General features: G+C 37.4%; 1 protein-coding gene across 1 annotated transcript in view; it reads right to left on the bottom strand.

Moving 5' to 3' along the window:
• Positions 1 to 487: 487 nt before the first annotated feature.
• The window catches only part of EYS (eyes shut homolog), a 1,828,849-nt gene continuing 1,801,823 nt past the window's right edge, over positions 488 to 27,513 (bottom strand). The window contains 3 exon segments of the mRNA XM_047734324.1: positions 488 to 1,993; positions 7,797 to 7,958; positions 22,828 to 23,000. Coding sequence (XP_047590280.1) covers positions 804 to 1,993; positions 7,797 to 7,958; positions 22,828 to 23,000 — 1,525 coding nt within the window. The 3' untranslated portion in view covers positions 488 to 803.

Here is a 27,513-nt window from a genome sequence, read left to right as displayed (position 1 = left end):
GTAAAATGGACTTTCACAAGTTATGCTTTTAATGGTACAGAGATAATCAATGGTACTATTCAGAACCTGCTTTATGTCCAATTGTGAGAACTCTAGACTTGAAAAGTTAAGTGTAAATAAAGTTTCGTTTTATATTTGATGAGTTATAGAAGTACCTGTTTTAAAAGGTCAAGTAAGTCTGTAAGGTTTATAACAACAACCCAACACAGTGTTTGCACTATTCTTTTCTCCAGAGGTAACTATTTTTTATTCTTTTAGCCATTTCTTAGGATGTTTGCCTTCATATTTGTAACATGGTATATGCTAAAAAAAAGAAAAAGTTGCAAAAACTATTAATGTCTTACTGTGGAAGATAAGTATTTAACCCTCACCAGCCAACCCTGCCTTTCTCCACCTCTGCCTTCTTTTTGTTTAAGTCCATATTTAAATTTCACATTATTTCAATTGTGTAAATACTCATAACTGAGCCATGAAATATAGTTATTTCTAATATAATTTTTATTTTTCTATGGTTATTTGCTTTTTCATTTATTTTTCTTTGTATCATTTATCCCACCTAAATTTTATTTGAAATTTGTGTAAACAAATTTGTGTAAACACAAAATGGGGTAAAAACTTTGGAATCAACAGATTTACAGATATATTGGGTGTAGGAAAACAAATCGTTTCCTCAGCTATATTTTATAAACTTATAGAAAAAGATGTGTAGCATTTAGACTACAGTGTGCCAAAGAAATGACTATCTGAAACAACTACATTTACACATACATTTTGTAAATTAAAATCACTAGTAGTTTATATAATTAATTTTGTTCATCTCCATTAAAGACATTGTATCCCTCTGATTTAATTAGCTCAATTTTTTTTGAGTCCTGAAAAAATACATCTTTAATTTTGCCTACAAAAGCTCTTTTAAAAATCTCTCGAGTCACTTTATTTACCTTTTGGCCATATTCAAAGCCCCCTAGATAACTAATGCCATCATAGTTTAGAGCAACAAATTTTTTGTGGGGGTCAATATCCTCAGAGATGACTAGATTGTCATCTAGGTAGGCCTTAATAAGAGTCTGATTTTGAATTACTCTTACATGGTACCATTTATTATGACAGAATGTGCCATTGTTATAGGTCATAGGCACAGAAATGCTTTCTCCTAAGTTAACTGCTATTTTCAAGGACTGATTATGGAGACCAATTGCCAGAAAATCACTTTCTTCATTTTGAGCTTTTCCTATCCATACAATTAAGCCTTCTGTTTCAGCGGTACTGAAATTTAAGGATATAGTAGTGAACTGAAGGTTTCTCCTCCTGTAATCTGGATCAATGTATTTAATGTAAGAATTACCCATAAATTTTGCAGTTGAAAATGAAGTTTTGTTTTCACAATACTTTCCCACCCAACCCAAAGCACACAAACAAGTGTAAGAATATGACTCTTGAGGTATACATAGAGATTGGTGAAGACAAAGATTATTTAAACAATACACAGACCGGTCACATGTATTTCCAGCCCAATGTGGCAAACATCTGCAAGAAAAAGTTGTGCCATTTACTACACATTCACCCCTATTTCTGCACACATTGTACTCACAGGGTGTCCCATCACAGTCACCTACATTTGAACCTCGTTTTGCTCCTAATTCAGTTAGTTGTAATACTTGATTATTTATAATAACTTCTCGGACACAACCATGAAAACCTATAGGTTCACTTGCTATGGACATAGGGTTTACAAGATTCAAGGATGACACTCCCCCAATATAGAAGTCAGTATGTGTGTCCAGGGAGCTCATTCTAGCGTTGGCTTTTTCCGTTACATTTATCCCATCCAGATCCAGGTAGCCTTCTGCACCAACTCTTCCTGCTTTAATCACATGCCAAGTACTTCCATCCGTCGTTACTTTTTGGAGAGTTTCTAGAATGATAGTTCCATCACCAAGGTTGTAGCGAAATTGAACAGAACCATTTACTAAGGATATACATAAAAAATCACCTATTGAGAAAGAAAACGAGTTAATTAGTAACGTAAAATGTTGCTCCATTAAAAACTCTTGCCTTTTGGCCATTTGAGTAAGCTTTGGTTTTGGGGAAAAAAAGCAATAGTCTTGAACACAATAATGTTAGAGAATTTTGTTTCCATTTACAGATAAAAATATATCTGTATATATTCGTACATACATCTTGTATTATTCAGGAATTGGCCACGTAAGTTTTTCCTAGTTGTAAATATTTCACACTGAATGAATGTATTGTGGTTCTTCAGTTAAAGTGAGGCTTTCCTTTAATGATTTTATATGGTTAAGGATGAATGTGTAAAAAGTAACTTAGATGTGTTACTCCAAGCTGCTGATTCTGTTTTTGAGATTGAAGAAGTAAGCACGAGGATTACGAGCAGTTAATTCTGGTGCTTACAGTGTATGCTCCCCAAAGTTTCATCCATGTCCTCCGCATCAGGTTCCGTCTACAACGACACAAATCCTTAGCTGAGATCTCTGCTTGGATATTTTAAAGGCTCATCAAACTCCAAAGTTCATATTTCAGTTTGTGAACTTCCTCCCACACACCTGGCATCTTCTGGTCTTTCCAAACCCAGTGAGTCACTCCCTTGTCCTCCAGTTCTTCAAACCAAAAATTTAGGTTTGATCCTCAATTCCATATATTTTTTTTGTTCCACAATAATCAGTCTATCAAAGATAGGTCTCTAATGAAACAGATTTATCAGCATTTTGGTTTACTGTAAACCTCTTATTCTGTCTGCGCACCTTCATTAGTTTTACTGTCATCTCCAGCTTAATCGATTGCTAGAGTCTCCTCACTTCCTTTCTATTGATTTTAGAATCAACACTGAAGCTAAAATGATCTTTTCAAATGAAAAGATCTGGTCATTATACCACCTTTTAATGGCATTCGTTGTTGTTGAGATAAGAGCCTAAAATCCTTAACATGTATAGAACCTCAGCGAGTCCCTTGCCCCTTTCTCTAGATTTACCTGGAGTGTATTCTCCCCTCTTTCTCTAATCCCTTTACTCCAACAACACTGACCTTGTTCTTGCCTCAGAATCTTTGCATATGTTGTTTTCTTTTTTCTTGGAATACTCCCTCACGTCCCCATTCCATCTCACCTAGGTGACTACTACCCTTCAGGTCAGAGTTTTTTTTTTTTTTTTTTTTTTTTTTTTAAGATTTTTTATTTATTCATTTGACAGAGAGAGATCACAAGTGGACAGAGAGGCAGGCAGAGAGAGAGAGGAGGAAGCAGGCTCCCTGCTGAGCAGAGAGCCCGATGCGGGACTCGATCCCAGGACCCCGAGATCATGACCCGAGCCGAAGGCAGCGGCTTAACCCACTGAGCCACCCAGGCGCCCCCAGGTCAGAGTTTAAATGCCACTTCCTCAGAGAAGTGTTCCTTGATTCCCCCAGAGTTGGTCAGGTTTGTTTCTATTAGTTCTTTAATTGCACCATGATTCCCTCCTTCACAATATTTATCTCACTTTAAAATTGTATTGTCATCTGTGAACAAATCTGAACAAATATGATCCAGCATATGTATGAAATTGCAGTGAGGTGTTCAGATGAAAAGTAAATGCAACTCGGTGCCTAGTAAAGAATGCAGCCCTTCAGTGTAAGACTGTTTTAAGAGGTTAGCAAACTATGGAGATACCTTCCTCAAAATAGCATTTTTTTTTTCCTCTAACATTTCACAACCATGTTTTCTTTTCTTATCCAAGGAGATTTCTTGGCACATGCTGCTCTTCCTTTTTTTCTTGGGCAGTGCCACACTCCTTCACTCCCCTCCTACAAAGTGTCCATTCTTCTATTCATCCTTGTGGTCCACTTCAGACCATTATTCTAGGACAGCTGGGAGACCTAACAATTCTCCACTCCTACACCTATGATTTCTGCTTGAGAAAACTATATGATTCCATGCAAAATATGGGTCTCTTAATCATTTTTCTTATAGAGAATTTCTAGTGAATATAATCTGTCATTACATCTGTGATTATTTGATTAACAGCTGCCTCATCCACTAGTTTGTAAACTTCTGTGTCTGATTTGGCCCAACAGTTTATCTCCAGTACCTAGCATAGTACCTGGCACATAATTAGATGCTAAATATACAATATTTAGATGCTAAATATAAATATACAATTGTTGAATTAAGGGATCACCTTTGTGGGGCACCTGGGTGGCTCCGTGGGTTAAAGCCTCTGCCTTCAGCTCAGGTCATAATCCCAGGGTTCTGGAATTGAGCCCCGCATCGGGCTCTCTGCTCAACGGGGAGACTGCTTTCTCCCCCACTCTATCTGCCTTTCTGCCTACTTATGATCTCTGTCAAATAAATAAATAAAATCTTTAAAAAAATTCACCTTTGTATAGTTGTAGGGTGAGATGACGCAGAGTATTTCTCAAATACTAGCTTGAGGCTGAAAGCAAGAAATATAACCTCTTTATCCTATAATGATGTACAAAAAAAAAATCCAAGAAAAGGAAGAAATTCACTTCATCTATTTTCTAACATGAATAATATTTTAAGTCTAAAGAGAGAGAAGCAGCATTTGCAAACTTTTAATATGAAAGAAGATTAAATGTGGACTGAATCATCTAAATTTTTGTACCATAAGAAACTAGAACAATGAAACATAATTGATACTAAGTTTTAAAAATGTATAACACTCTGAATATACTTTGTGGACTGTAAGTGGACACAAATCTTCACAGTATTACGGAAGAAGTTTCTCTTGCTACTTGTGTCATAGAGTGTCCTGTAGTAAACAGTGTTACGGTGAAGGGCTACATTGGAATATAAAATATCTAAAAAATGATTAGGAAAGCTAAAGATGTGATCTATAATATCACTGGTTAAATTGTCAACTCTAAGAGCAAAGAGAATACTTCTGCCAAGGAAAGATTATTATTTTTTTTTTAAGATTTATTTATTTGACAGAGATCACAAGTAGGCAGAAGGTAGGCAGAGAGAGAGGAGGAAGCAGACTCCCTGCTGAGCAAAGAGCCCAATGTGGGGCTCCATCCCAGAACCCTGGGATCACAACCTGAGCTGAAGGCAGAGGCTTTAACCCACTGAGCCACCCAGGTGCCCCAAGGGTGGCTTACTTTAACAGTTTTGCGGGTATGTTTTTGTCTTGTGGAGAACTGACCCCCAAAAAAGTGTTTTTCTTTTCCCCCCTCTGTGTCCTTGGAAACTAAAATTGCTGTTGTAACTGTATTGGCAGATTTTGTTATGCAAATCTTTATTTTAGTAGACTAGAACATGGGTCATTGCTGTAGTCATGAGTCATGAGTACAGACTGGTATTAGGGTAAGTATATGTTAGAAGTTGACCACTAGTGGACAGTCCTTCTAAGAAACTGAGGTCATAAATGGAATGAACATCATAAATAATTCACCTTGGCTATTTAATGCCTATTTAACCATGTCTAGGGCCCTCCCTCCCTCATCTGTGCTGCCATTGCCTCCACCCCTCACCTGCCACCCCAGCCATGCATCAGAGATCAAAGCAACCTTTTAGGACCTCACATTTGTGGAGGGGCTATAGAAGAAGTATATTAGGGAAATTTTATATACTTTGATCTCCCTAACAGGAAAGTGAAGGTAATATTACCTTACTTATCTTTTATTATTTGTTTGAGTATTTTTAACATTACATTGTAGATGACCAGGCTTTTTTAAAAACATATTTTGTGAGGATTATAACTATATCAAGATGAATTCAGGCTGTCTGTGATTATTTGTGCTTAATATAGTATTGGTAACTTTTGTGTATCAAAACACTTTAAGGTATGAAATAGTTAACAGCAATGGATGAACAGGTGCCAAGGGTATATTTCTTTAAAATCTCTTTCCAAAATCAAAGATCTCAAATCAATGAAGACAATTTTGAAATTATCATTTTGTTTTAAATTTTATGTTATTTGAGATTATTAAAATTATTAACCTCTACAGAGATAAGAGATACCTTATAAACTGAAAATTAGGCTTTTCACATATGAAAACCTATTTGGTTGCTGATACCAATTTATTTTTTTACATTGTGTATTTAATGGGCATTTTTTTTTAGGAGAAGCTCCTCTCAGCAGAGAATCAGAGGGCTCAGTTAATGTTTACATCAGTCATAACTCTTAAAGAAGGTACAAAGTACGAAAACATCACTTGTATTTTATGCAACTGTAAATAAATGAAATATACTTTACCACTTCATTACACCAACTGAACACTAATAAATAAATAAATAAATGTTTTTCATCTGATAAATACCTTTAGGTTAATCTGAGTCTGGGAATGTGAAGCTTAGATTTTTAATATTTTAGAGTTTTCATGATTTCCTTACTTAAGTGTCAGATGCAGCACCAACCATGACATGAAACTGATATATCTGTTTTCATCTCTCTTTGTAAACAGTGTCTGAGGCAGAAAAAAGGAAAATCTTGACTGACATGAAGTGCCATTTAATAACAGATGTAAGAAAAATATGCTTTTGGATTCCTATATATATTAATGTGTATGAGCTTTTAATTTAACATACATAAACATAAATATGTATCTAGTGTACTAATTATAAAACTACATTATGACAGTCTTTGCCAGTACAGTGCCAAATATATCCCCTGATTTTATGCCCTTAACCATACAAAGGTTAATCCTGAGTTTTTTAATGGGCAACATAACTAAAGTTGATTTTTTTAATGTCTCTTGATTTAGAAGTAGAAAGTTTCTCTTTGTGGACAATTCTTTCATTTGACTTTTTAACAGGGAGATTTAATCATAAATTTAAAATGAAATAGAAAATCTCAGGAAAACAAATCTCTTCTAAGATATATTTTGTAGTACAATCAATTCTTTAAGATTATCTTTTCTCTTTGAAATTATTTTGAAGGTATTTCACCAGTGCATTGAGATGGAAACACTTTAGTCTAATTCTCTGATATTCTAATCATTTAGCAGCATATTAAGACACATTCAAAAGAGCTACTTAGATTAGATTGTGAAAATCAGGGTATCATTTGTGTTGGCTGTGGAAAACAAAAACCGATTTAATTATTTCCCAATACTAAAATTTCATTTTCTGAGAAACAAGATGAAAGAAAAGCCAAATGTAAAATTTAAAAATATTTTTCAATAGAAATGTAACTATAAATGCAGATGTCTTCATCAAAATTCTGGAGAAAGATATATGAAAATGGAAATCAACAGTAAAGTAATAAAAACTCAAAAACAATTTTTTAAACTGCAACATACTGCATGGATATTTTTATTCCATATTATTCTGCAATAATTGTTCTACTTTTATAGTTAAAAATATTTTTACAAACTTATTTTGGAATGTGAATCCTAGGTTTACTATGTAGATAACATGTTGAATAACTTAAAGAAAATTTTTGGAGCTATAAATGTGGATGGATTTACTGGAAATATATCAATCGTGACTTCCTTTCATTTATTTTTTATATACATATTTTGTTCCTTTTGACATAAAAACTATTATACTTGGCTTCAACCTCTTTTGTGATGGGAGTGTTATGCAGTTGAGAATATACTATATTTGGTTTTTGCTAACTTTAATTCTATAGCTCTTGCTACTTTATTGAAATTTATAGTTAGTCAGTTCATAAACATACACTTGCAGTGATAACAGAACATATAAGTATCAAGTATTTACATATTTTATAGGCTCAGTGACTTAAAAAAATAAAAATACTCCATTACACATTACTTAAAAGACTACTGGGAATTTGTTAGGGTCCCAACCCCCTCCACCATAAACATCCTGCCAGCTTTACCTGATTGTGCTTTTAAGTGTTGTGCAACATAAAATAAGATGCCATCTGCAGAAAGAGGCTGAAACTGCAACTGAATATGTGTCTTTTTTCGAATACGGAAGGAAGCAAAAGACATCCAGGATAATTCATGGCTTCTGAAAGATGGATCACTTATAGAAAAAACTAAAAAAACAAAAACATGAGTTTAAAAAAAGTCAGTATGGCTGATAAATACAGTAAAGTTACATGATTTTATCATTTAAGAACTTACCTTAATTTAACTTTCAAGAGTTATTCCTCGCTAAATACATTGAACCATGGTAATAAATCTGTTCAATCCCACTAACTGCAGGCTTTTTATAACGGAGCCAATTATTGAAAAGCCTTCTATTACTTGTGGTAACTATGCTCCTTTTGGCTGGTGCTGTGTGCCACAGATCCTCTAGATTACATTATAGAGAGGCATAGATGCATAGATTCTGAGAGTTTTATTCTTATCTCAAGAAATAGAGATTATATAATAGTGATTATATAATATTGATTATATATATATTTATATATATATTGATATATATAAAATTGATTATATAAATATAATAGTGATTATATAAATGGAAATAAATATCAGTTTACTTAACAATAATTTAGATCCATATCTCTTCAGTACTTCAGAAAGTACTAACCTTTGGGTTTTCCTTCATGTTAAGTCTGAATAAATTCAGTTCAACATGAACTGAAAAAGAATCATTATATAAATTTATAGTCCCTCAGATATTACTTGTCGGTTCTGTGTGTTCATAAGAGGAAGAAGGAAAGTTCTGAACATTTGGCAGCTTTTATCTCTATAGAATCTATAGATTCTTTGTACCTCATTTTGTATGACAGCGCTTCTTATTAGAGAGAGAGAGAGAGTGTGTGTGTGTGTGTGTGTGTGTGTATAAGAAAATAGAAAAAAATTTTTTTTTTAAAGAAAAGCCTGGGGCGCCTGGGTGGCTCAGTGGGTTAAAGCCTCTGCCTTCGACTCAGGTCATGGTCCCAGGGTTCTGGGATCGAGCCCCGCATCGGGCTCTCCTCTCGGTGGGGAGCCTGCTTCCTCCTCTCTCTCTGCCTGCCTCTCTGACTACTTGCGACCTCTCTCTCCGTCAAATAAATGAAAAATATCTTAAAAAAAAAAAGGAAAGCCTGAACCTAGCTCCCCCAGAACTGAAGCTGATGCTTTGGAGCACTCTATTTTCAGTAGACTTGGTACATGTGGGGGTCTGTGGTGGTCTTCTGAGGGAGAGACTCACTGAGCTGGCTCACAGTCAGACCTGCCTTAGTAAAGATGACCCTGCTGGAAGTCCGGGAGTGGCATTTGGTGTTAAGTGACCCCAGCCTCCACTGGAGGTGCTGTGTTTCTCTTTGAAGTCCAACAATGCCTGTGTGTTGGGGGTGGGGGGTATAGGGAAGGTAGTGGAGTGTGGAAGATGGCATCACCCTCCTTCTTATCCCTGAGGAAGGGGACTCATGGCTGCTGCCGTTCAGGAGGCCCTCATGGAAGAATGAAAAAAATCTCCCCTCCCAGGGGATCCCCACACCATGGCATCTTGCACAAACCCTACACGCTGCTCTCTCTTCTACTCTCTCCCTGACTTTTCTCCATGAAAAGGGCTCCCTCCCCTTCATAGCACTGTAGCTCTTCTCTCCCCCAATTCACGTCTCCAAACCTTACATCTGCCATGTTCTCTCTGTCCAATTGTGCAGATTGTTTTCTTAATCCTCAGATTGATTTCCTAGTTATTCAAAAGGATTTGATGTTGATTTAGCTGCTATCGAGAGACAAGGCAAGCCCAGGGTCTCCCTACTATCCTGCCAACTTAACTTCTCCCCATGACCTTGACCTATTTGAAGAATATTTTTCTCCTCTGTGTGTTTTTTTTTTAAGACTGATTTATTTATTTTAGAGAGAGAGAGAGTGTGCATGCAAGTTGGGGGAAGCACAGAGGGAGAGGGAGAGAATCTTAAGCAGACTCTGGGGTGAGCAGGGAGCCTGACATGGGGCGTGATTCCATGAGCCTGAGATCACAACCTGAGCTGAAACCAAGAGTCGGATGCTCAACTGTCACCCAGGTTTCCCCCTTCTCTGTTTTTTGAAAATAATATTCATCATTTTGGGTTTGGCTGATATTACTTCATAATTAGATTCAGGTTATACCTTCTTGGCTGAAATACATCATAGATGACGATGAGTTCTCAGGGTTTCACATATGGAGATGCACGATATCTTTCTGTTCCTCATTGGTGAAGTTAACTTGATTACCTTGGTCAAGGTGTTGACTGCTTTTTTTCTACTGTATAATATTCCATTGTATAATTGTGGCTTTATTTTTTCTTACAATTTGTATGCAGTCGGTGGGGAGATACTGTGAGACCATGTATTATCTGCTATTCATCAAAACTACCCCCTAGATTTAACATCCACTGATGATTCTAGCCCAAGTAAGTCCTTACTTGGATGCAAAATGATAATTTTCCAGCCCTACCAGTCTCTCCACAATTATGGCCTGGGTACTGTAGCTTCTCAACAGGCCTCTGGAATTCTCACAGAGGTATGATGGTCCATTTGTTGTGTTAACTTGGCATCTGTTGAGGGAAGGAGAGCATGTAGTTTCCTATTCTGCCACCTTATTAACCTACTTCTCTGCTTTTAGTGCATCAATTTCTCTTAGAACCTAAAGCTCTGCAAGATTTTCCTCCTGTGTTAAAAACTTCATCATCTCCCTATCTTGGATGCAGCAACTTCATTTTTAAAAAATTTTCTTTTTTAAAATTTTTATTTATTTGAGAAAGAGAGAGAAAGAGAGAGAGCGTGCATGAGCAGGGAGAGGGGCAGAGGCAGAGAGGGAGGGAGAAGCAGACTCCCAGCTATGCAGGGAGCCTGACACAGGGCTTGACCCCAGGACCTTGAGATCATGACCTAAGCCAAAGGCAGACACTTAACTAACTGTACCACCCAGGTGTCCCTCCCCCCTTTTCTAAACACACCTCTAACCACTAAAATTGAACAAGTCCCACTAAAGGTTGTTTTACTACCAAGTGCTTTTGTTTCTAGCGATGACCTCAAGATTTCTAAAATAGAACACTGTTTCTTATGTTGGACTCAAAGTATGGACTACTTAATAAACAGATAGTTCTCAGTCTCCACATCATATAAGGCTATGAGGTTAAATAGATATTCCTCACTTATGCACATCTGCTGTGTTCTCAACAAATTATAGATTCAGGGCTATCCATTTTATACTTTCAATCTCATTATATTTAATGCAAAAGATTTTGATTTTAACCACAGCTCTTCTACTGTACCACAGCTATGTTTTAATCAGTTAGTAAAGACAATGAGATAAAAATAATTTAAGACTTTTTGTGGTATTTATTAATTCATTATTTGCCTTTAAGGTCTATGGATAAGTGCATATGACTTCAATGTAGGTTCTTAACGTGTTAGGATCTAATGGATAGAAGTAACTATTTTTCCATCCTTAACTATGTGAAGTCTTAAGTAATTATCTTTCCATCTCAACTTAAGCAGGTGGACAAATTTTAGATTAACTAAGTATATACCTTGTTATTGTAGCAAAAATGGAAGCTAAACATCCTTTCTCTTTGTTGGATTTATACCAAAGTCTACTGGGAGTGGTGTGAATGAGCAATTGAAACTGTTGGCTAATTGCTAACAGAAGGAATGGTTAAGTATCAATTATAAAAAAAAAATTATCCCTTTAGGCAGACTTTATTTAACACCCATATGGATAATGCTGAAAAACACTAATTGTTTAACTCATTTAGTTATTTGGGTGGCGATTTGGTTCTAAATGATCTTTGGAGGCCCATGAAGATGGAGTGTTGCTTAAAAATGAAGTATTCTATAAAATCACAAGATTGTTTTATGATACTTAGTGACATCTGGTGATTCTTGCTATCAAAATCTAGGATGAGGTGTTCTACTCCTTGTTTTATGGAGCAGAATTTGAACTGAGGCCAAGTTAAACTTTCTAATTTTCACACAAAAACATCAGCTTTGTCACTTATAAATCTGAAAAACAAAGCATGAAAATGAGACAAAGTGTGTAATAACATATAATTCAATTAATAATCATGATAACTAGATTTTTTATAAAGATCTTAATTTTTAATTTTTTGCTATGCCTTAACTATCAGAAACTTAGCTGACACAATTCATATCCAAAGTAATGGTTTTTTTTTGTTTGTTTGTTTTTTGTTTTTTTTTTAAAGATTTTATTTATTTATTTGACAGAGAGATAGATCACAAGTAGACAGAAAGGCAGTCAGAGAGAGAGGAGGAAGCAGGCTCTCCACTGAGCAGAGAGCCCGATGTGGGCCTCGATCCCAGGACTCTGGGATCATGACCTGAGCCGAAGGCAGAGGCTTTAACCCACTGAGCCACCCAGGCGCCCCAAAGTAATGGTTTAAAGAAAATGTTAAATAATTATTTGTCAGGACTACTATTACCCCAGCAATATGCCACATCATTAGAAATCTACTTTATTCAGTTAGCTTTGACATAATTACATGGAACTATGACTTTATATTATGTCCTTAGCCTTTAGTGTGTGTCAGTATGAGAAAAGACGGTATACATAATGTCTCTTCATTTTCTAGAAAATTGTCATCAGATATATATATTGCTGTTTAATTTCACTTTTTATTTATTTTTATCTTTTATTTTTTTAAAGATTTTATTTATTTGACAGACAGATCACAAGTAGGCAGAGAGGCAGGCAGAGAGAGGAGGAAGCAGGCTCCCTGCTGAGCAGAGAGCCCAATGTGGGGCTCGATCCCAAGCCCCTGGGATCATGACCTGAGCGGAAGGCAGAGGCTTTAACCCACTGAGCCACTCAGGTGCCCCTAATTTCGCTTTTCAAAAGAATTGGAGCTTGATCAAAATATTTTCATTAGAGTTCAGTGCCATGACACAATTCTGTGTCCTTGATGTGATGACTGGTATGCTTTCTTCTACTAGGCAATAATTGAGTAGCAACCTTTGTATTTTATGTTTTGCTTTGATTTCCAGGAAACCTAAAGCTAATTTTACATTCAGTTGCATGCTGTATTTTAGACTTAGTTTTGTCTCATATTGCTTGGTGTACCCTTCTTGTTCCTCTCCATACCTTCTCCTCTCCTCCTCCTTTTCTTCTTTCTTTTCTTTCCTTGAGAGAAGTGCATATTTTATCTTTCTACCACTACCTCAGCTACTTTTCAAATATATGTATTTTTTGCTCTAAGCGCTTCCTTATGCTCCTTGGAGTGTCATAAATAATAAAGTCAGCCGTTTAGTCAGGTACCTTGTGTAGGAAGGTTTATGGTTGTTTCAGTAGTCCCAAAGGCTTATTTACAAAAGGTTTGGGAGATTATATTGATTATATGCACACGCCACCCACGTTTTAAACCTTGAATAATCACCACCCACTTTACAAATGTTAATGGAACACCATTTATGTGAAAGGCACACCCTCCAGCTCTGTCAGCATCTCCTGATGACTTTTTAATCCATTGTGCCTTACACTGGTTTCTTCCTTTCTTTTCTCAGAGGTATTGTAAGAATTTAGACTCTCCGGGATGAGTTTCTTTTTCAGATGAAGAAGTTTACTCACGTTTGCAAGTGCATCCTTCTGTTCTTCTGCATACTTTCCTACAGGGCTCTCACTCTTAGGAAAGCTACTTTACCACCCCATACGAATCTATCCAAATCTTACCTATGTATTGATACGTAACAGAATTCCATTGTTTTACACTGCCTGTTCCGGCCTCAGTAGTGGGAAATAATGCACATATTGTGTCGTTGTTTGGCAATTAAAGCAGTCAATTTCTTCCTCTTTTCTCCAAATTGTGATTTAAATTATATATTTTGATTTGATTTTCAGAGACTTTTGCTTGGTCTCCATTTAAATCATTGGCTCTTTGAAAGGAGGGACAACCCTATCTGATAGTGCTTTGGATCTCTTCATGTGGCCTGAGTGGCTTCTCAATAAATGTTTTTAAAATCATTTAATAATCAGTTATACTTCAATAGAGTATGAGTTTTTAAAAAAAAATATTTTATTTGGCTATTTTGAAAAGTTTATGTCTACCATGTTGACCATAATGGTTTGAAATGTTTTTAAACATCTTTTATACAATAAAACTACTATCTTTTCAAACTAGGAGGTTTAAAATATTTTAACTTAAGAATCTATTTAAAACTAACCCATATTTTAAAAATGAAACAGATCAAAATGTCTATGTGGATCTGTATGCATTTAACATAATGTAATCTAATACCTTTTTCTTCCTTTGAGGGGTGGGTCGCTGATTATTTCTGGAGCTCTACTTGTGTGCCAGGCACTGTGCTGGCCTCTTGACTTCAGTGACTCCCTATCATAACTTTATGAGGCTGTGTTAGGAGACTCTTAGCCAATTCTGCCTCTCAGACCAGATGGCTTTCTGACCATATGCCATGCCATATTCCTTGGTCACTAGAATAGTGTGGTATAGGAATGTTTGCTTTTTACATTTTTCCTAACATAAATTACACAGATTTTAACAAAAGAAAACGAAATGATATTTTACAGTCTTTGTCTTTCATGATCATGAAACTTGTAGTTTGCTTGTCACTTTTCAATATTGCTCTTAGAAACTACAGGGCCTCTCTCGTTTAGTTCCCCAAATTCGAAAGTAAAGTTTGTGGTTGGTTCTGATCACTGTTATTCATCTCATATTAAAAAGTGAACAAATCTGGGGCGCCCGGGTGGCTCAGTTGGTTAAGCAGCTGCCTTTGGCTCGGGTCATGACTCCAGGGTCCTGGGATCGAGCCCCGCATTGGGCTCCCTGCTAAGCGGAGAGCCGGCTTCTCTCTCTCCCCCTCTTCCTGCCGCTCTGCTTACTCGTGCTCTCTCTCTAGCTCTCTGTCAAACAAACAAACAAACAAACAAAAAAGTGAACAAATCTGCCTCAGGTGAAGAGGCAACCAAGTCCTGTCTATAGACATTGATGGTAAGCAAACATTTTTTTTTTCTCTCTCCCTTCCTTAGGTGAGGGACAGGGTTTACGTTTCAACATGTGACACATTTCAAGGGAGGAAACAGTAGTAGAGAGCAGCAAATTTAATGTGAGTGCTTTTTGTTCATTACTTAATGTTTTCTTGAATAGAAAATAAAAAGGACTTTGTTGAAGAAAAACCTTTTATAGATGTCTGTCTCTTAAGAGTTTTTAGCCTTTCCCTCACTAAATTAGTAATCATTAATTCAGGACTTGACAAAGAGAATGGACCCTCCTGGGATTTTGATCAAAAATTTCCCCAAACAGAGATTTTTACATATTCTCTTTATCACACTTGAGAAGCCTGATGTTTTGGAAAGTTACTTGCCTAAAGTCTAAGGTTAGGAAAAAGCAGTTGTGTCTGTTTCTTTCTACTAAGATTCACCTGCAACTTCTATTCTTTTAGACACTTGAAAACCTTAATGTTCACATAAACCTTAGAATTGTTAGGTGTAATTCACTTTCTCACTGAGTTTCATTTATGATTTAGCAGGTTGTATTAAGGAACCCAGATGGAAGACTAAAGAACTAAAATGTGTGTTCAAGTATTATAGAATTATAGAGTTAGAGGATCTAGTATACATGTAACCACATCCTTACTAATTATCAAGATGGGATTGAAAGTAGGGGTAATAAAGGGGTAATAAAGACTAAAATTCACGTTTGGGTTTTTTTTTTTTTTTTTTTTCTATGAAGAAAGCTTGTGAAGTATATCCTCTATTCTCACATGGCTAAATGCACCTAGAAAGGAACATCTGAAAATAAGGCAGACATTTCTGAGATTGCCATCTGCAAGTGCTATGGACCTTTTACTACCAGGAAAACCAAAGATTTGGTAGGAAAGCACCCCATGAGTCAGGAAGGTTTGAAGGACAGAATTCCTCCATTAGCCTGAATTAATTTCAAGGAAGCCTTGAGTTAGGTGGACCTAAATAAAGTATCCTTGGCATCAAGACTGTCACTTGAACATTTGCCTGTTTCATTCAAAATGCCAGCACATGAGTGGGTTTCTATACCTTAGGGAATGAGAAATGAATGGACAAAAATCGCACTAGGTATGGAAAGAATATAAGAAAAATGGAAACATTTTTAATATTTTCCCGGCTAAAAACTTAAAAACACACATATTATAGAATCTTATTTGGCTAAATGTCAACAATATGCAATAACTAAAATTTAGGGTATAAAAATATTCCAAGAAAAAAACAATTTACCAATAATGTGGGAAAAATAAACCAAGAGGAGAGATTTATGATTCAGTAAAGGTTATACATGTAGTTGTAAGCCATAGATTCTAACAGGAAATACAGCTACAACAGAAAAAAAAAAAAACAAATGAACAAGCTTTGAGCGTATGAGGAAAGAAACTGGGCATATTGTCTGTCTCGCAAAATAATTGTAAACCAGAGTTCTGCTAGCAATAGCATATTTTAGTGACTAAACTGGATTGCAAAATATTTACCCTAACCTGTGATTTCTTTTTAGGTTAAGATCAATAGTCCTGTGAACTATCAAACCCAGATGCCATTGCTTGCTGACCACCCTTCTTTAGCTTCAGTTTAATTTTTAAAGCTGGTTTAGGGCCTTTGGATGTTTAAAAAACACACATCCAAACTGGTTCCTGGGCCAGACACTGTGAAATTGTGGATTCCTGCACTTCTGGAACTAGGCTCAGATATTTGAGTCATTTTTGGTGGCTGTGACCCTGAAAGCCATCCAATTCAAGTGGTCTATTGATATCTTCCTCACACAGTACCATACCTCTGTGGAATTCCTAAGGAGTTTGGGGTGAGGCCACAGTGAGAAGAAAAGCTATGCCAATCAGGAATCTCCTCTTGTCCTTAAAGGGATTTTTCTTTCTGTCAGCTACAGGTAAATGTTTTAAGGGACTTGAAAGATCATTTTTTTCCCCATCAGTCAGACATCTTAAAAAGTAAGGGATAGACAAATTCAAATTTCACCACTTACATTGTAACGCTGGGATAGAAAATTTCCCCTAGCCACCCTCTCTTCAGATACATACATGCACTTTAAAAATACTTAAGACTAGAACAAGGACATTTTATTAACTGGTTCTGCATGCCACAGGCTGCACAGGTTTCCACTTATTTCATGTGACCGGTAGTTTTCATATTTTGATTATGAACTATAAACAATATAGTGTCTTGGGTAACTCACTGGATTGGCAATATGAAGACTTAAATTCTCAGTCCCACTGACCCAGAGTTTTCATTTTGACCTCTTTCAAAGTAGAAGAATTGGGATTATGTGATTTTTAAGGTTCTTTTCAATCCTAGCATTGGATGACTCATTTAATTACCAAGTTTAGTTATGAAGTTATTTGAATTTTAATGATTATGCTGCCCTTTCATTAGGTGTCCCTAGATAACTGGAGTATGATGGTTGTTGATAAATATGTTACCTCTACATCGTTAGTCCCTATGCTATATTTAGTTGTGGAATGGCTATTAAAAGGGTCTGCTAAGGGGCGCCTGGGTGGCTCAGTGGGTTAAAGCCTCTGCCTTCAGCTCAGGTCATGATTCCAGGGTCCTGGGATAGAGCCCCGCATCGGGCTCTCTGCTTGGCAGGGAGCCCGCTTCCTCCTCTCTCTCTCTGCCTGCCTCGCTGCCTACCTGTGATCTCTGTCAAATAAAAAAAAAAAAAAAATCTTTAAAAAGGGTCTGCTAAGATCTAGAAATAGAGTGTTAGTAACTTATTGATGGTCGACTGTGTTTATATTTTTTAAAATTATTAAGCAACTACTAATAATTGGATTGAGAATCCAGAGACTTGATTCTGAGGCTTCTGGCACATTATTTAATTTCTCTGAGCATTAGTTTCCTCATGTATAAAATGATACTGTTGGACTAGGAGATGATTGGTAATGCCCTATGGTTCTACACTCCTGGACCTCTCTATACCAAGATGTATATTTAGTTCATAATACAGCTGAATTTTTTTCTTACGAGTGTTGGTCTGAGTTTGGGATCTTGAGAACAAGAGGAGAAAATAATACTTTATATTTTATAGTACTTTGTACTTAGTAAAGAATTTTTACATACATTACCTTCTATGACTTTTTTAAGATGGGAAAAATAATACTTATTCTATCAGTAAGGGTTCTGGCAGTGAACAGATGGTATGCTCATATAGGGTAGTTTGAAGGTAAGGGAATGAAAAGACCATTTACAAAGATGTGGGCAGGATTTAGGGAAACTACAGGACACAGGGTGTTGCCCTGGGGTTAGTCTCAACGGGGAGCTGTTTCCACTCCTTAGCCTAAAGTTGGGGTAGGTGAGGATCTTCCAACAGAAACTGTGTCCTAGGGTAAAGGTAAATTTTGGTGACCTAGTGGCAAGGAATCTAGGGAAATAAATACTCTGTCTTGCTCTCCTGTCTTCTGATCCTCTGTTGGTGACTTCCTTGGCTAAACTCAACTAGAGGCAGACTGAGGGGGAGCCCACTGCTGCAATCCTCTGAGAGGGCCTTGAGAGTACAGGGCTGTGGGGGAGGGGTGACAATAGAACTGAAAGGGGGGGGCAGATAGAAAACAGGTGACACACTTACTATTGCTGCTTTACAGGTAATGAAATAGTGGCTCAGAGAGTTAAAGGACACAGCAGAAAGGAAATCGCTGGTTAGCAGAAGCATCAGAATGCAAGTTTTCTGCTTCTTAGATTCCTGCTTACAGTCTTCACAGGCTTCTTATTTTGCGAGCATGAAATTAAAATTCTTTACCATGTTTTCCAAGACTATATGATCTGCCTTCTGCTTGCCTTTCCAAATTCATCTTATAATACCATCTCCCATTCTGAGAATACTGGCTGCCTTTCTCTCCCTCCAATTATGTAATATCATTTTCCTGTTTCCAGGTTTAGCCTCTGCCTAGAGTACTTGTCCCACATGCCTTCGCACGTGGCTAATTCTCACTAGATGTCAGCTCAAATGTCCCTACTTACAGAGTCCTTTCCTGACCATCTCAACTAAAATGTACTCTTCCAGTGAGTTTTTATTTCCTCTTCCTCTTTATTTCCTTTCTGGCATTAACTCAATCTGTATTTTTCCTGACTGATTGGTGGATATGGTGTTGGCTTGCCTCCTCCTCTGGAGGCAGGGCAGCTGTCTGTCTTCTCATGTTTGTCTTCTTATTCCCAGCACTTGGTCTGGAACCACTAAAGAATCTTAATACATTAGTGAATACTCCCTCCTATAAGCAGTACTCTAAGGGAAGGAGAAAAGAACAAAGGTTACCAGTACTTGACTGTATTTTGAGGCAAGGGACACCCTTTCACCATCCCTTCCCCTCTCTAGCGTCATCAGGTTTGCCAATCAATTGCATCTTGTTCTTGTCATTCAGAGATTATAAACATCAGTTTTGATTCTTATTGGGGGTGGGGCTTCTTTACAATAAAGATGGTCATTAAGCTAGGTAAGTGTGAAAGCTGTAAGTCAGGGGTTCCATGTACTGTTAAATTAATCTTCCCTCTAAGACTTAAGGTTTCTTGGAATGAGGAAGTAAGAAAGAAGAAGGGAAAAGAGGACTTATTAGTTAGGCATTTGTGAGTTAAGGATGCTGGTAATGAATTCATTGATAATTTTTATACCAGTTTATAAGTACAATAAAGGTGAACTGAACCCCAGGCAGTTCTTCTGCATTGTAGGTGCCCATAACTGAGTAGAAATTATGATGCATCATCGACAGTACTGCTTATGATGCAACTGGGAACAAGCTGTTTGGGAATAAGAAAAATGTAACCATTGGCAAGACACAAGGGTGCACTGTGGTCTGGTTTCAGAGGCCCGGGTGCTATCTGCTCTCTATTTTGTTTCTTAAATTGACTTTTAGTTCTATGGAACTATGAACTACTATGTTGAAAAATTGCAAAGTCAATGGATCACTGGAGATTTAAAAAAGCAGACTTAAAATTAGACTTAAAGTTTCTGTCATTTAGGATCAAACTCTTCATTATTTCTACTTCACCACAAACATGGTTAACAGTCCTTAAAATCAACTTTAGTATAAAAATTATTATAGAAAATAACTTTCAATTGGGAATCTAAAACCTATAGTCTCTTCCCCACATAATAATTTATCCCATAGAAACAATAGTATCTATGATACGATTATTTATGACTTATTTTTTAAAATGAACCAAACTCCTATTATAGCATAGCAGGATATATTGTTATTAACTTACTGTTCAGAATTCTGTGAGGATGACACAAGTTTTCTGGCAGCTTTTTTCATACTTTTTAGACTCTATGAAATAATTTTATTGCTGTCACTATTTATCTGTCATTTTCTATCTACCTACCTATCATCTCTATTTGCCCTCTCCCTAATCTATTTATATACATACCAGTATCATTTATTTATATACACACAAACACAAATCCAGACAAACTCTGGGTTAATCCCCCAGGTTTTCATCATTTGAGCTTTTAAGCTCCAAAAACCTAGCTTGCCCTGTTGTTACAGTAACTAGCTCTGATGTCAGATTATCCTGTTATTTCTTTCAGTTTCTAATAGCTATCTTTTGGGGAGGTACACTATCTTAGTAAAATTTTGAGTACTTCGTCGTTCATTACCGTCAAGAACTATTTCTTGAAAACTATTACAATCAGTTTTTATTATTTTAGAACCAGTAACTTGAAATGTATACACCAGATATTTTTTTGCTCTGCACAATATGGTGGGTGATAGAGATTCAACAACAATAAACAAAAACAGGCACAGTGACAGCCCTCATCTCTCTGTCAGAGAACCCAGGAAGGCTTCCCTAAAGAAGCATGGTCTGAGTTAAAACCTGAAGGATTAATAAGTGTTAGCTGAGTGCAGAGGGGAAGATGAGGACATTATAGGCAGAGGAAAGAGTATGAGGAAAAATCCCCATTCCAGGATGGAGTGTGGCACATTCCAGGAACTAAGAACTGACATTTTTTTAAGATCAAGATCTGTCTCTAAAGTCATTATGAAAAAGACTGATTTCCTTAATAAGCCAGGCACAAAGTTCCATCTCATTATTTCATAGTCACACCTTATGACATGATTAAAATTTCTGTCACTAAATCACTAGTATTTTAAAACTCCAATGTCTAAATCACTAGTATTTTAAAACAACGTCTAAATGTCTAAATCACTAGCATTTTATTTATTTTTTTTAAAGATTTTATTTATTTATTTGACAGACAGAGATTACAAGTAGGCAGAGAGGCAGGCAGAGAGAGAGGAGGAAGCAGGCTCCCTGCTGAGCAGAGAGCCGGATGTGGGGCTCGATCCCAGGACTCTGAGATCATGACCTGAGCCGAAGGCAGAGGCTTTAACCCACTAAGCCACCCAGGCACCCCATCACTAACATTTTAAAACAATGTCACTAAATCACTAGTCTTTTAAAACTCCAATGTCTTTCATTTATCAACACTTTTGACTTTTGGAGGAGAATTAAACATACATAGAGTCTCAAAGATATAGGATAAAGGAAATGTTTGCATTAGTGTATTTGATAAAGTGATCTGAGAGACATTAAGTTTGTTCTTACCACACATATGAATATAACAATAATCCCTGCAAATTACGTTAAGGTGTATCTAACCCAGTTGGTGATTGGCTCCTCTACTCCTTCTACACCAGCCTCTGTTCCTCTGTAGCAGAAGTAGAAGCTAAAGCTTTATCTTCCAGGTGGTGGCTGAGGTGGGAGAGAGTAAATAGTAGATCATCTAGTCTCAGGAAGCCAGGAGATAGCAGATAAAACTCCATGACCCCCTATTTTCTGGCTAAATTTCTTGAGATTCCTTAACCATGAGTTTCTTGGACTCCCTGACACACTGACCTGAAGTCCCAGCCAGCCACAAGACCCAGGATCATCCTGACCCATACTTAAACTGGAAAAGACAGCAGCCAGCAGGTGGCAGCAAACTGAAGTAGGAGCAGGACCCACTCGGATTGTGCCACTGGATGCTTGACTGGCTGGGCAGGTTCACTCAGGCCTGTCTATTAGCCTTAGCGTAACACAACTGTGTCTGTTACACAACTGAATTTTTAGGACTCTGAGCATGGTGTTACAGAGGTCTTCTTCTTCTTTTTTTTTTTTTTAAAAGATTTTATTTATTTATTTGACAGAGAGAGATCACAAGCAGGCAGAGAGGCAGGCAGAGAGAGAGGAGGAAGCAGGCTCCCCGCTGAGCAGAGAGCCCGATGTGGGGCTCCATCCCAGGACCCTGAGATCATGACCTGAGCCGAAGGCAGCGGCTTAACCCACTGAGCCACTCAGGCGCCCCCAGAGGTCTTCTTTTACACAAAACTTACCGTGATATTTAGAACTACACTAAATACAACAAAATTAAATATGAAGCATTGATTTTTGGAAGATGCAGAACTTGAGACATTCAACAGCATACGCTTTCCTGATTTTATCCATAGACTCATTTGACAATGTCCCCATTTAGACCTTGTGTTTGTGATCACTGTTCACCTTAGGGGTTCTCTTGCCCGAGGGTTCCTAGAGCTTTAGCAGTGGCTTGTGGTGTGATTGAGAAACGGTGTGAAGATGGCAGTGTTTTATTAACACTCTATCAATCTTGCCTATAAGGGTAGGGATAGGGAAAGGTGGTCAGGGAAGTTATAGTAGGGGATTAAAGCATAAATGTAGCATGAATTCTCGCTTGCAGTTTGGGGATGATAGGCAGTAGAGAACCACATTCCTTCTCCTGCGGGTGTTAGCCCAGTGGTGGTCTATGAAGATGAGTTTATTCTATTAGGCTACAAGGAGCACAGCAGAGAAATGACTTTGGTTCATCTGTATTTATGATGGCTGGAACAACACTCTTCCACCCACTCCCTCTCACCCTGCAGTGTGCTTGTAATGTGGAGGAAATCCAGATCTTATGCAATTGAGGATTATTATATATTTTTCATTTTACTTTTCCAGAAGGAAATGACTTAATTTGTGAACAATCAAGAGTTGAAATTCTGCCTTACCTTGTTCACAGTAGATTCCAGTGGTTCCCAGAGGACAGTAACAGGTGTATCCATGGGGCAGTGAAACACAAGTTGCCCCTTTGCTACAGTTGTGTGGAGGGTCATGTTCAGGGTCACAGGTGGAAATGGTCTCTGTGCAGAATTCTCCTTTCCACCCAAGGGGACAATCACAGCTGTAGGTTGAGAAAGAAGGTCACATGGCTTGAACACTTGAACAGAGATGGGTATAAACTTGCTGATGTTAAGTTGGCAGTTTTGACCAAGGTTCCAAGATAGAAAAGATTCTGTACATCAAAGCAAATTGTGATTCAAACTACTAAGAGCCAAACTGTCAAAAGAAAGAGCCAATAACTGATTATAGGATTACTGGACTCCACATAAAAAAAAAATTTTTTAAAAAGTTCAGCACATGGAAATTGAAGGAGACTTGAGAGAATCATTTCTTTGGACAAAACAGCATGGTAAGACCCTCTCCCTGCCTGACATCAACACCAAGGGAGAGGCTGTTAACAAAGTCTCTGCCTCCTAAACTTGAGCCTACAGAAAGAAATTCAGCTTGATATATGTTCCCTCACCTTGGTGAACACATAGATCCAGCTCCTGGGGCTGGAGAAGGAAAATTGCCCCTCCAGAGATGAGGCAAATGGCAGTGAATACCAGGGATGGGTTGTGGCCCTTTGAGTTAGGATCAGCTTGCAGACATACAAAAGGGATTTTGCCCAGAGGGTATCTTGGTAGCTGAAGAAACCTCAGCAGTGAGAGGCAGTTAGTAAATGACCAGGGCAGAATCTGAGAGATAAAGAGGACATGCTGTTTTCAAAACAGACTGTGTCTGGATTTAGAGAGTGATATTGGGGGGAGCCACACAGGAGAGTGATGGACCGACCCACTAAATGTAGAGATGCCAGATAAAATGTAAGGAATTAAGTTTGAATGTCAGATAGACAATGAAAAATTTTTCAGTATGTCCCATGCAATGTTTGAATTTCAGATAAGCAACATTTGAGATATACTAAAAATTATCTGTTGTCTGTCTGGAATTCAAATTTATCTGGGTGTCCTGTATTTCCCCCACTGCCAAAAAAATCTGGAAACCTTACATACCAGGGGCACATGAGAGAAAAGGGTTACTTTTCATCCCTGCCAGGCCTAGGGAAACACTAAACCATTAGACAATGGTGCAAGTCAAGGAAGTCCATTCCAGGATGTGGTGTATGGCACCGAGTCAGAAACCACCAGACTGGGAAAAGACAGCAGTAGCAGATCACACCTCTTTTGGAGACCTTTTGTTCATGTGGTAAGCCCTGGCTGACTTTAAGCCAACAGTCACGGACAGTGAAGTGTTGTTAGTATTTTGAAGTGAGCCCTTTGAATGATTGAATGGAGAGTGTATTTGCAAATTAAAGTGTCTATTAGCTAAGCTGGAGCAGAAAATTCAATGGATCTCCCATGTTTTAGTTCAGCTCCAAGAAAGGGATGACTCCTAAGCAGGTTTAAAATGACAGCGAGAAACAAAAGTAAATTTACTTTATAAATAGATCCATGAATCTGGGGTCAAACTGACTTCTCCTCAGCTCATTACAATGGCTTTTACTTAATGGCAAGCTGTAAACACAGATGACATTAACAGCGCTGCTGGAATTGTTGAAAAATCACTTACAGTATAATTCCCAAAATGAGCAAGTCAAGATAAGACAGGTAGAAAACAGAAATATCTTCCGTTTTCTTTTTTTTTTTTCTTTTTTCTTTAGGCTGGAAGAATCCTCACAGTCTCTGACGATTAAAGGCAGCTCATGCAGTCTACACTAGTGGATCACCCAGGACGTGACAATATATGTCAGTATCAACATGTGGCCCATTATATGCCACATGGAGGGGAAAGTAAGGACGATGAACACTCTTTCTACAAACATATTTAACAACCTTTATGATTTTATAGAAACAACAGGTAAGACCTTCATAAAATTGGGATTAAACCCAAAGGAGAAAATCAAAATCACCTGTAACTTCCGATCACAGGAAGGCTGACATTTTTTGAGCACTTGGCAAGTATCTTTCCACTACTTCCTCTAAGCAAATTTTAACATTAAAAGCACTGGTAAATTGGATATTTACATGTTAAAGAATGAAACTAGACTCCTATTTTAACCACTTAAAAAAATTAACTAAAACCGGATTGAAGAATTAAATGTAAGACCTGAAACTGTAAAACTCCTAGAAGAAATCAGGGTTTTCAGTTTTCCTTTTCTTAAAACATTATATAAATGTAGTGATATTACTGCCTTTCCTTCAGGATTATGTGTTTGGGATTCACCCATGCTGACGCACGTAGCCGCTGCATTCATTGTCAATACTGCATAACCTGATGAACAGAAGTTCCTATCTTTTGTGTAGTTGAAATTTTAATGTTTTCTTTTATGGCTTGCATTTCTTAATGACTTATTTAAGAAAGCTTTCCCTACTTTGAGGTCAGAAAATTATTATTTTATGTTGTCTCCTCAAACTACTATTTTTATCTTTTACATTTAAGTCTTAATACATCGGAAATTATTTTTTGTGTTTGAGGTGGGGTTAGAGATCCAATTACAGTTTTTCACATGGATGACCAATAGTTTTAGTTTTCTTCTCTGATGAGTTCATCCTTTTCCACTCATGAGCTCTGCCCATGTGTGCCCTGTCCTGCGCCTCTCCATCCTATTCCTTCAGTCCATCTGCTTTCCTTAAAATTTTTTAAAAATTTACTTGATAGACAGAGATCACAAGTAGGCAGAGAGGCAGTCAGAGAGAGAGGAGGAAGCAGGCTCCCTGCTGAGCAGAGAGCCCTATGAGGGGCTCGATCCCAGGACTCTGGGATCATGACCTGAGCTGAAGGCAGAGGCTTTAACCCACTGAGCCACCCAGGCGCCCCCCTTCAGTCCATCTGTCTAACCTTGCACCAATATCACACTGTCTTAATTTCTCCTGCTTTTCTAACAGGTCTTGATAATTAGAAAGGCAAGCTCTGCTCTCTTGTGTTTCTGTTCAGGACTGTCTTGGTTATTCTTAGCTCTTTGCTCTTGTACATCTTTCCCTTCAAACTAATCCCAAGTTCAAGACAGGCAAATTTTCCTTGTCTAAAACAAGGCTCATTTTTCTTTTGTTCTTACATTGACCGTGTGGCTTGGCCTGTGAGGAGTTTGCTATTAGATCCCCTACCTCAGGCATCCTTAGCCTTTAAAGCAGGTCCACTATAAACTGTGCAGCCCTCAAAGGTAAGTTCAGACATGATTCACCTTTTAGCAGGAACTCAAGGCAAAAGCCAACTTTGATGCTTACTTTCTAGAGTCTGGCTTTCATTTCATTTGGAATCTATAGATGTATTGTTTTCACTTCAGGTAACAGTGTTCTGAATGTATATGCTTCATAATTTTATTTGGATTTCAACATTTTCATTTGTAAGGGTCATTTAAGATGTGTAATACCCCATAGTTCCACAAACAGAACTCCTTATTCCATATTCATTAACTTCTCCACAACCTCACATTGAGTGGTTGAATGTTATTTCATGAGTTCATAAAATATACTTTATTCTTATAGTCACTTGTGAGATATTATGTTTTTAATTTTTTACTATCTATAAATAACAGTGATAAACTCTTATAGTTAAATCTTTGTGCACATCTTGATTATTTCCTTTGGATAAATTTAAATATCATCATGACTTCTAGGCTTTGAACACATATTCCAACCTGCCCCCATAATAATTGTACCAATTTACATTCTCATCATCAATGAATGAGAATGCTCCTGAAATAATAGATGTGTATATACTAAAAAATATGAAATATTTTATAGACTTCTTTTTTATTGATCCAATTATTTTCTTTCTTTCTTTCTTTTTTTTTTTAAAGATCTTATTTATTTATTTGACAGACAAAGAGACAGCGAGAGAGGGAATACAAGCAGGGGGAGTGGGGGAGGGAGAAGCAGGCTTCCCGCTGAGCAGGGAGATGCGGGGCTTGATCCTAGGATCCTGGGATCATGACCTGAGTCAAAGGCAGATGCTTAACAACCGAGTCACCCAGGTGCCCCCAATAATTATTTCTTAAGATAAAATGACTTCGTGTCTGCCTATACATATTTACCAAGAACATATTCATTTCAAACTCCTATATTTTCCTATATTATTTGGCAGTCTAATCACATTTATGCTTCACCAAAATTCATTTTATCAACAAATTTTTTTTCAGTATTTACTGTGTGCACAGCACAGCACTGTCATAGGTCATAAAGGATAGGCAGAAGATGTGTAAGGAGTGAGCTCTGGCCTCGGCAGAGGTGAGATATGCTGGAATAAAGCACCATGGGCTCCATATGCCGAGGAACCCATTGAGTGGCACAGAGAAGTGCTGTCAGATCCAAAAACCAGCAGGGGGAATAACTCCGGGAAAAAAGTGAACATTACCGCCACATGTTCATCAATGCGCTGTGATGTTGGTGCTGGGGGGTATTCAAAACAACAATTCTCAGCTCTTTGGAACTCAGAGACCTAGGCACATACACAGAGTAGTAAAAAAAGCAAACGACAGTTTCTGAGGATATTGCCATTTCATTAAATAGAGTGGTTAGCTCAGTCCTGATTGAAAAAAAAAATTATCTGATTATTGTATCTAAGTTAACATTTGTGCAAAAAAATATTTGAAAAGT

Source organism: Lutra lutra, chromosome 6 (assembly GCF_902655055.1).
Source record: "Lutra lutra chromosome 6, mLutLut1.2, whole genome shotgun sequence".
NCBI lineage: Eukaryota > Metazoa > Chordata > Mammalia > Carnivora > Mustelidae > Lutra > Lutra lutra.
Note: the sequence above shows the minus strand (reverse complement) of the source record. Positions and strands in the feature narration are given on the sequence as shown.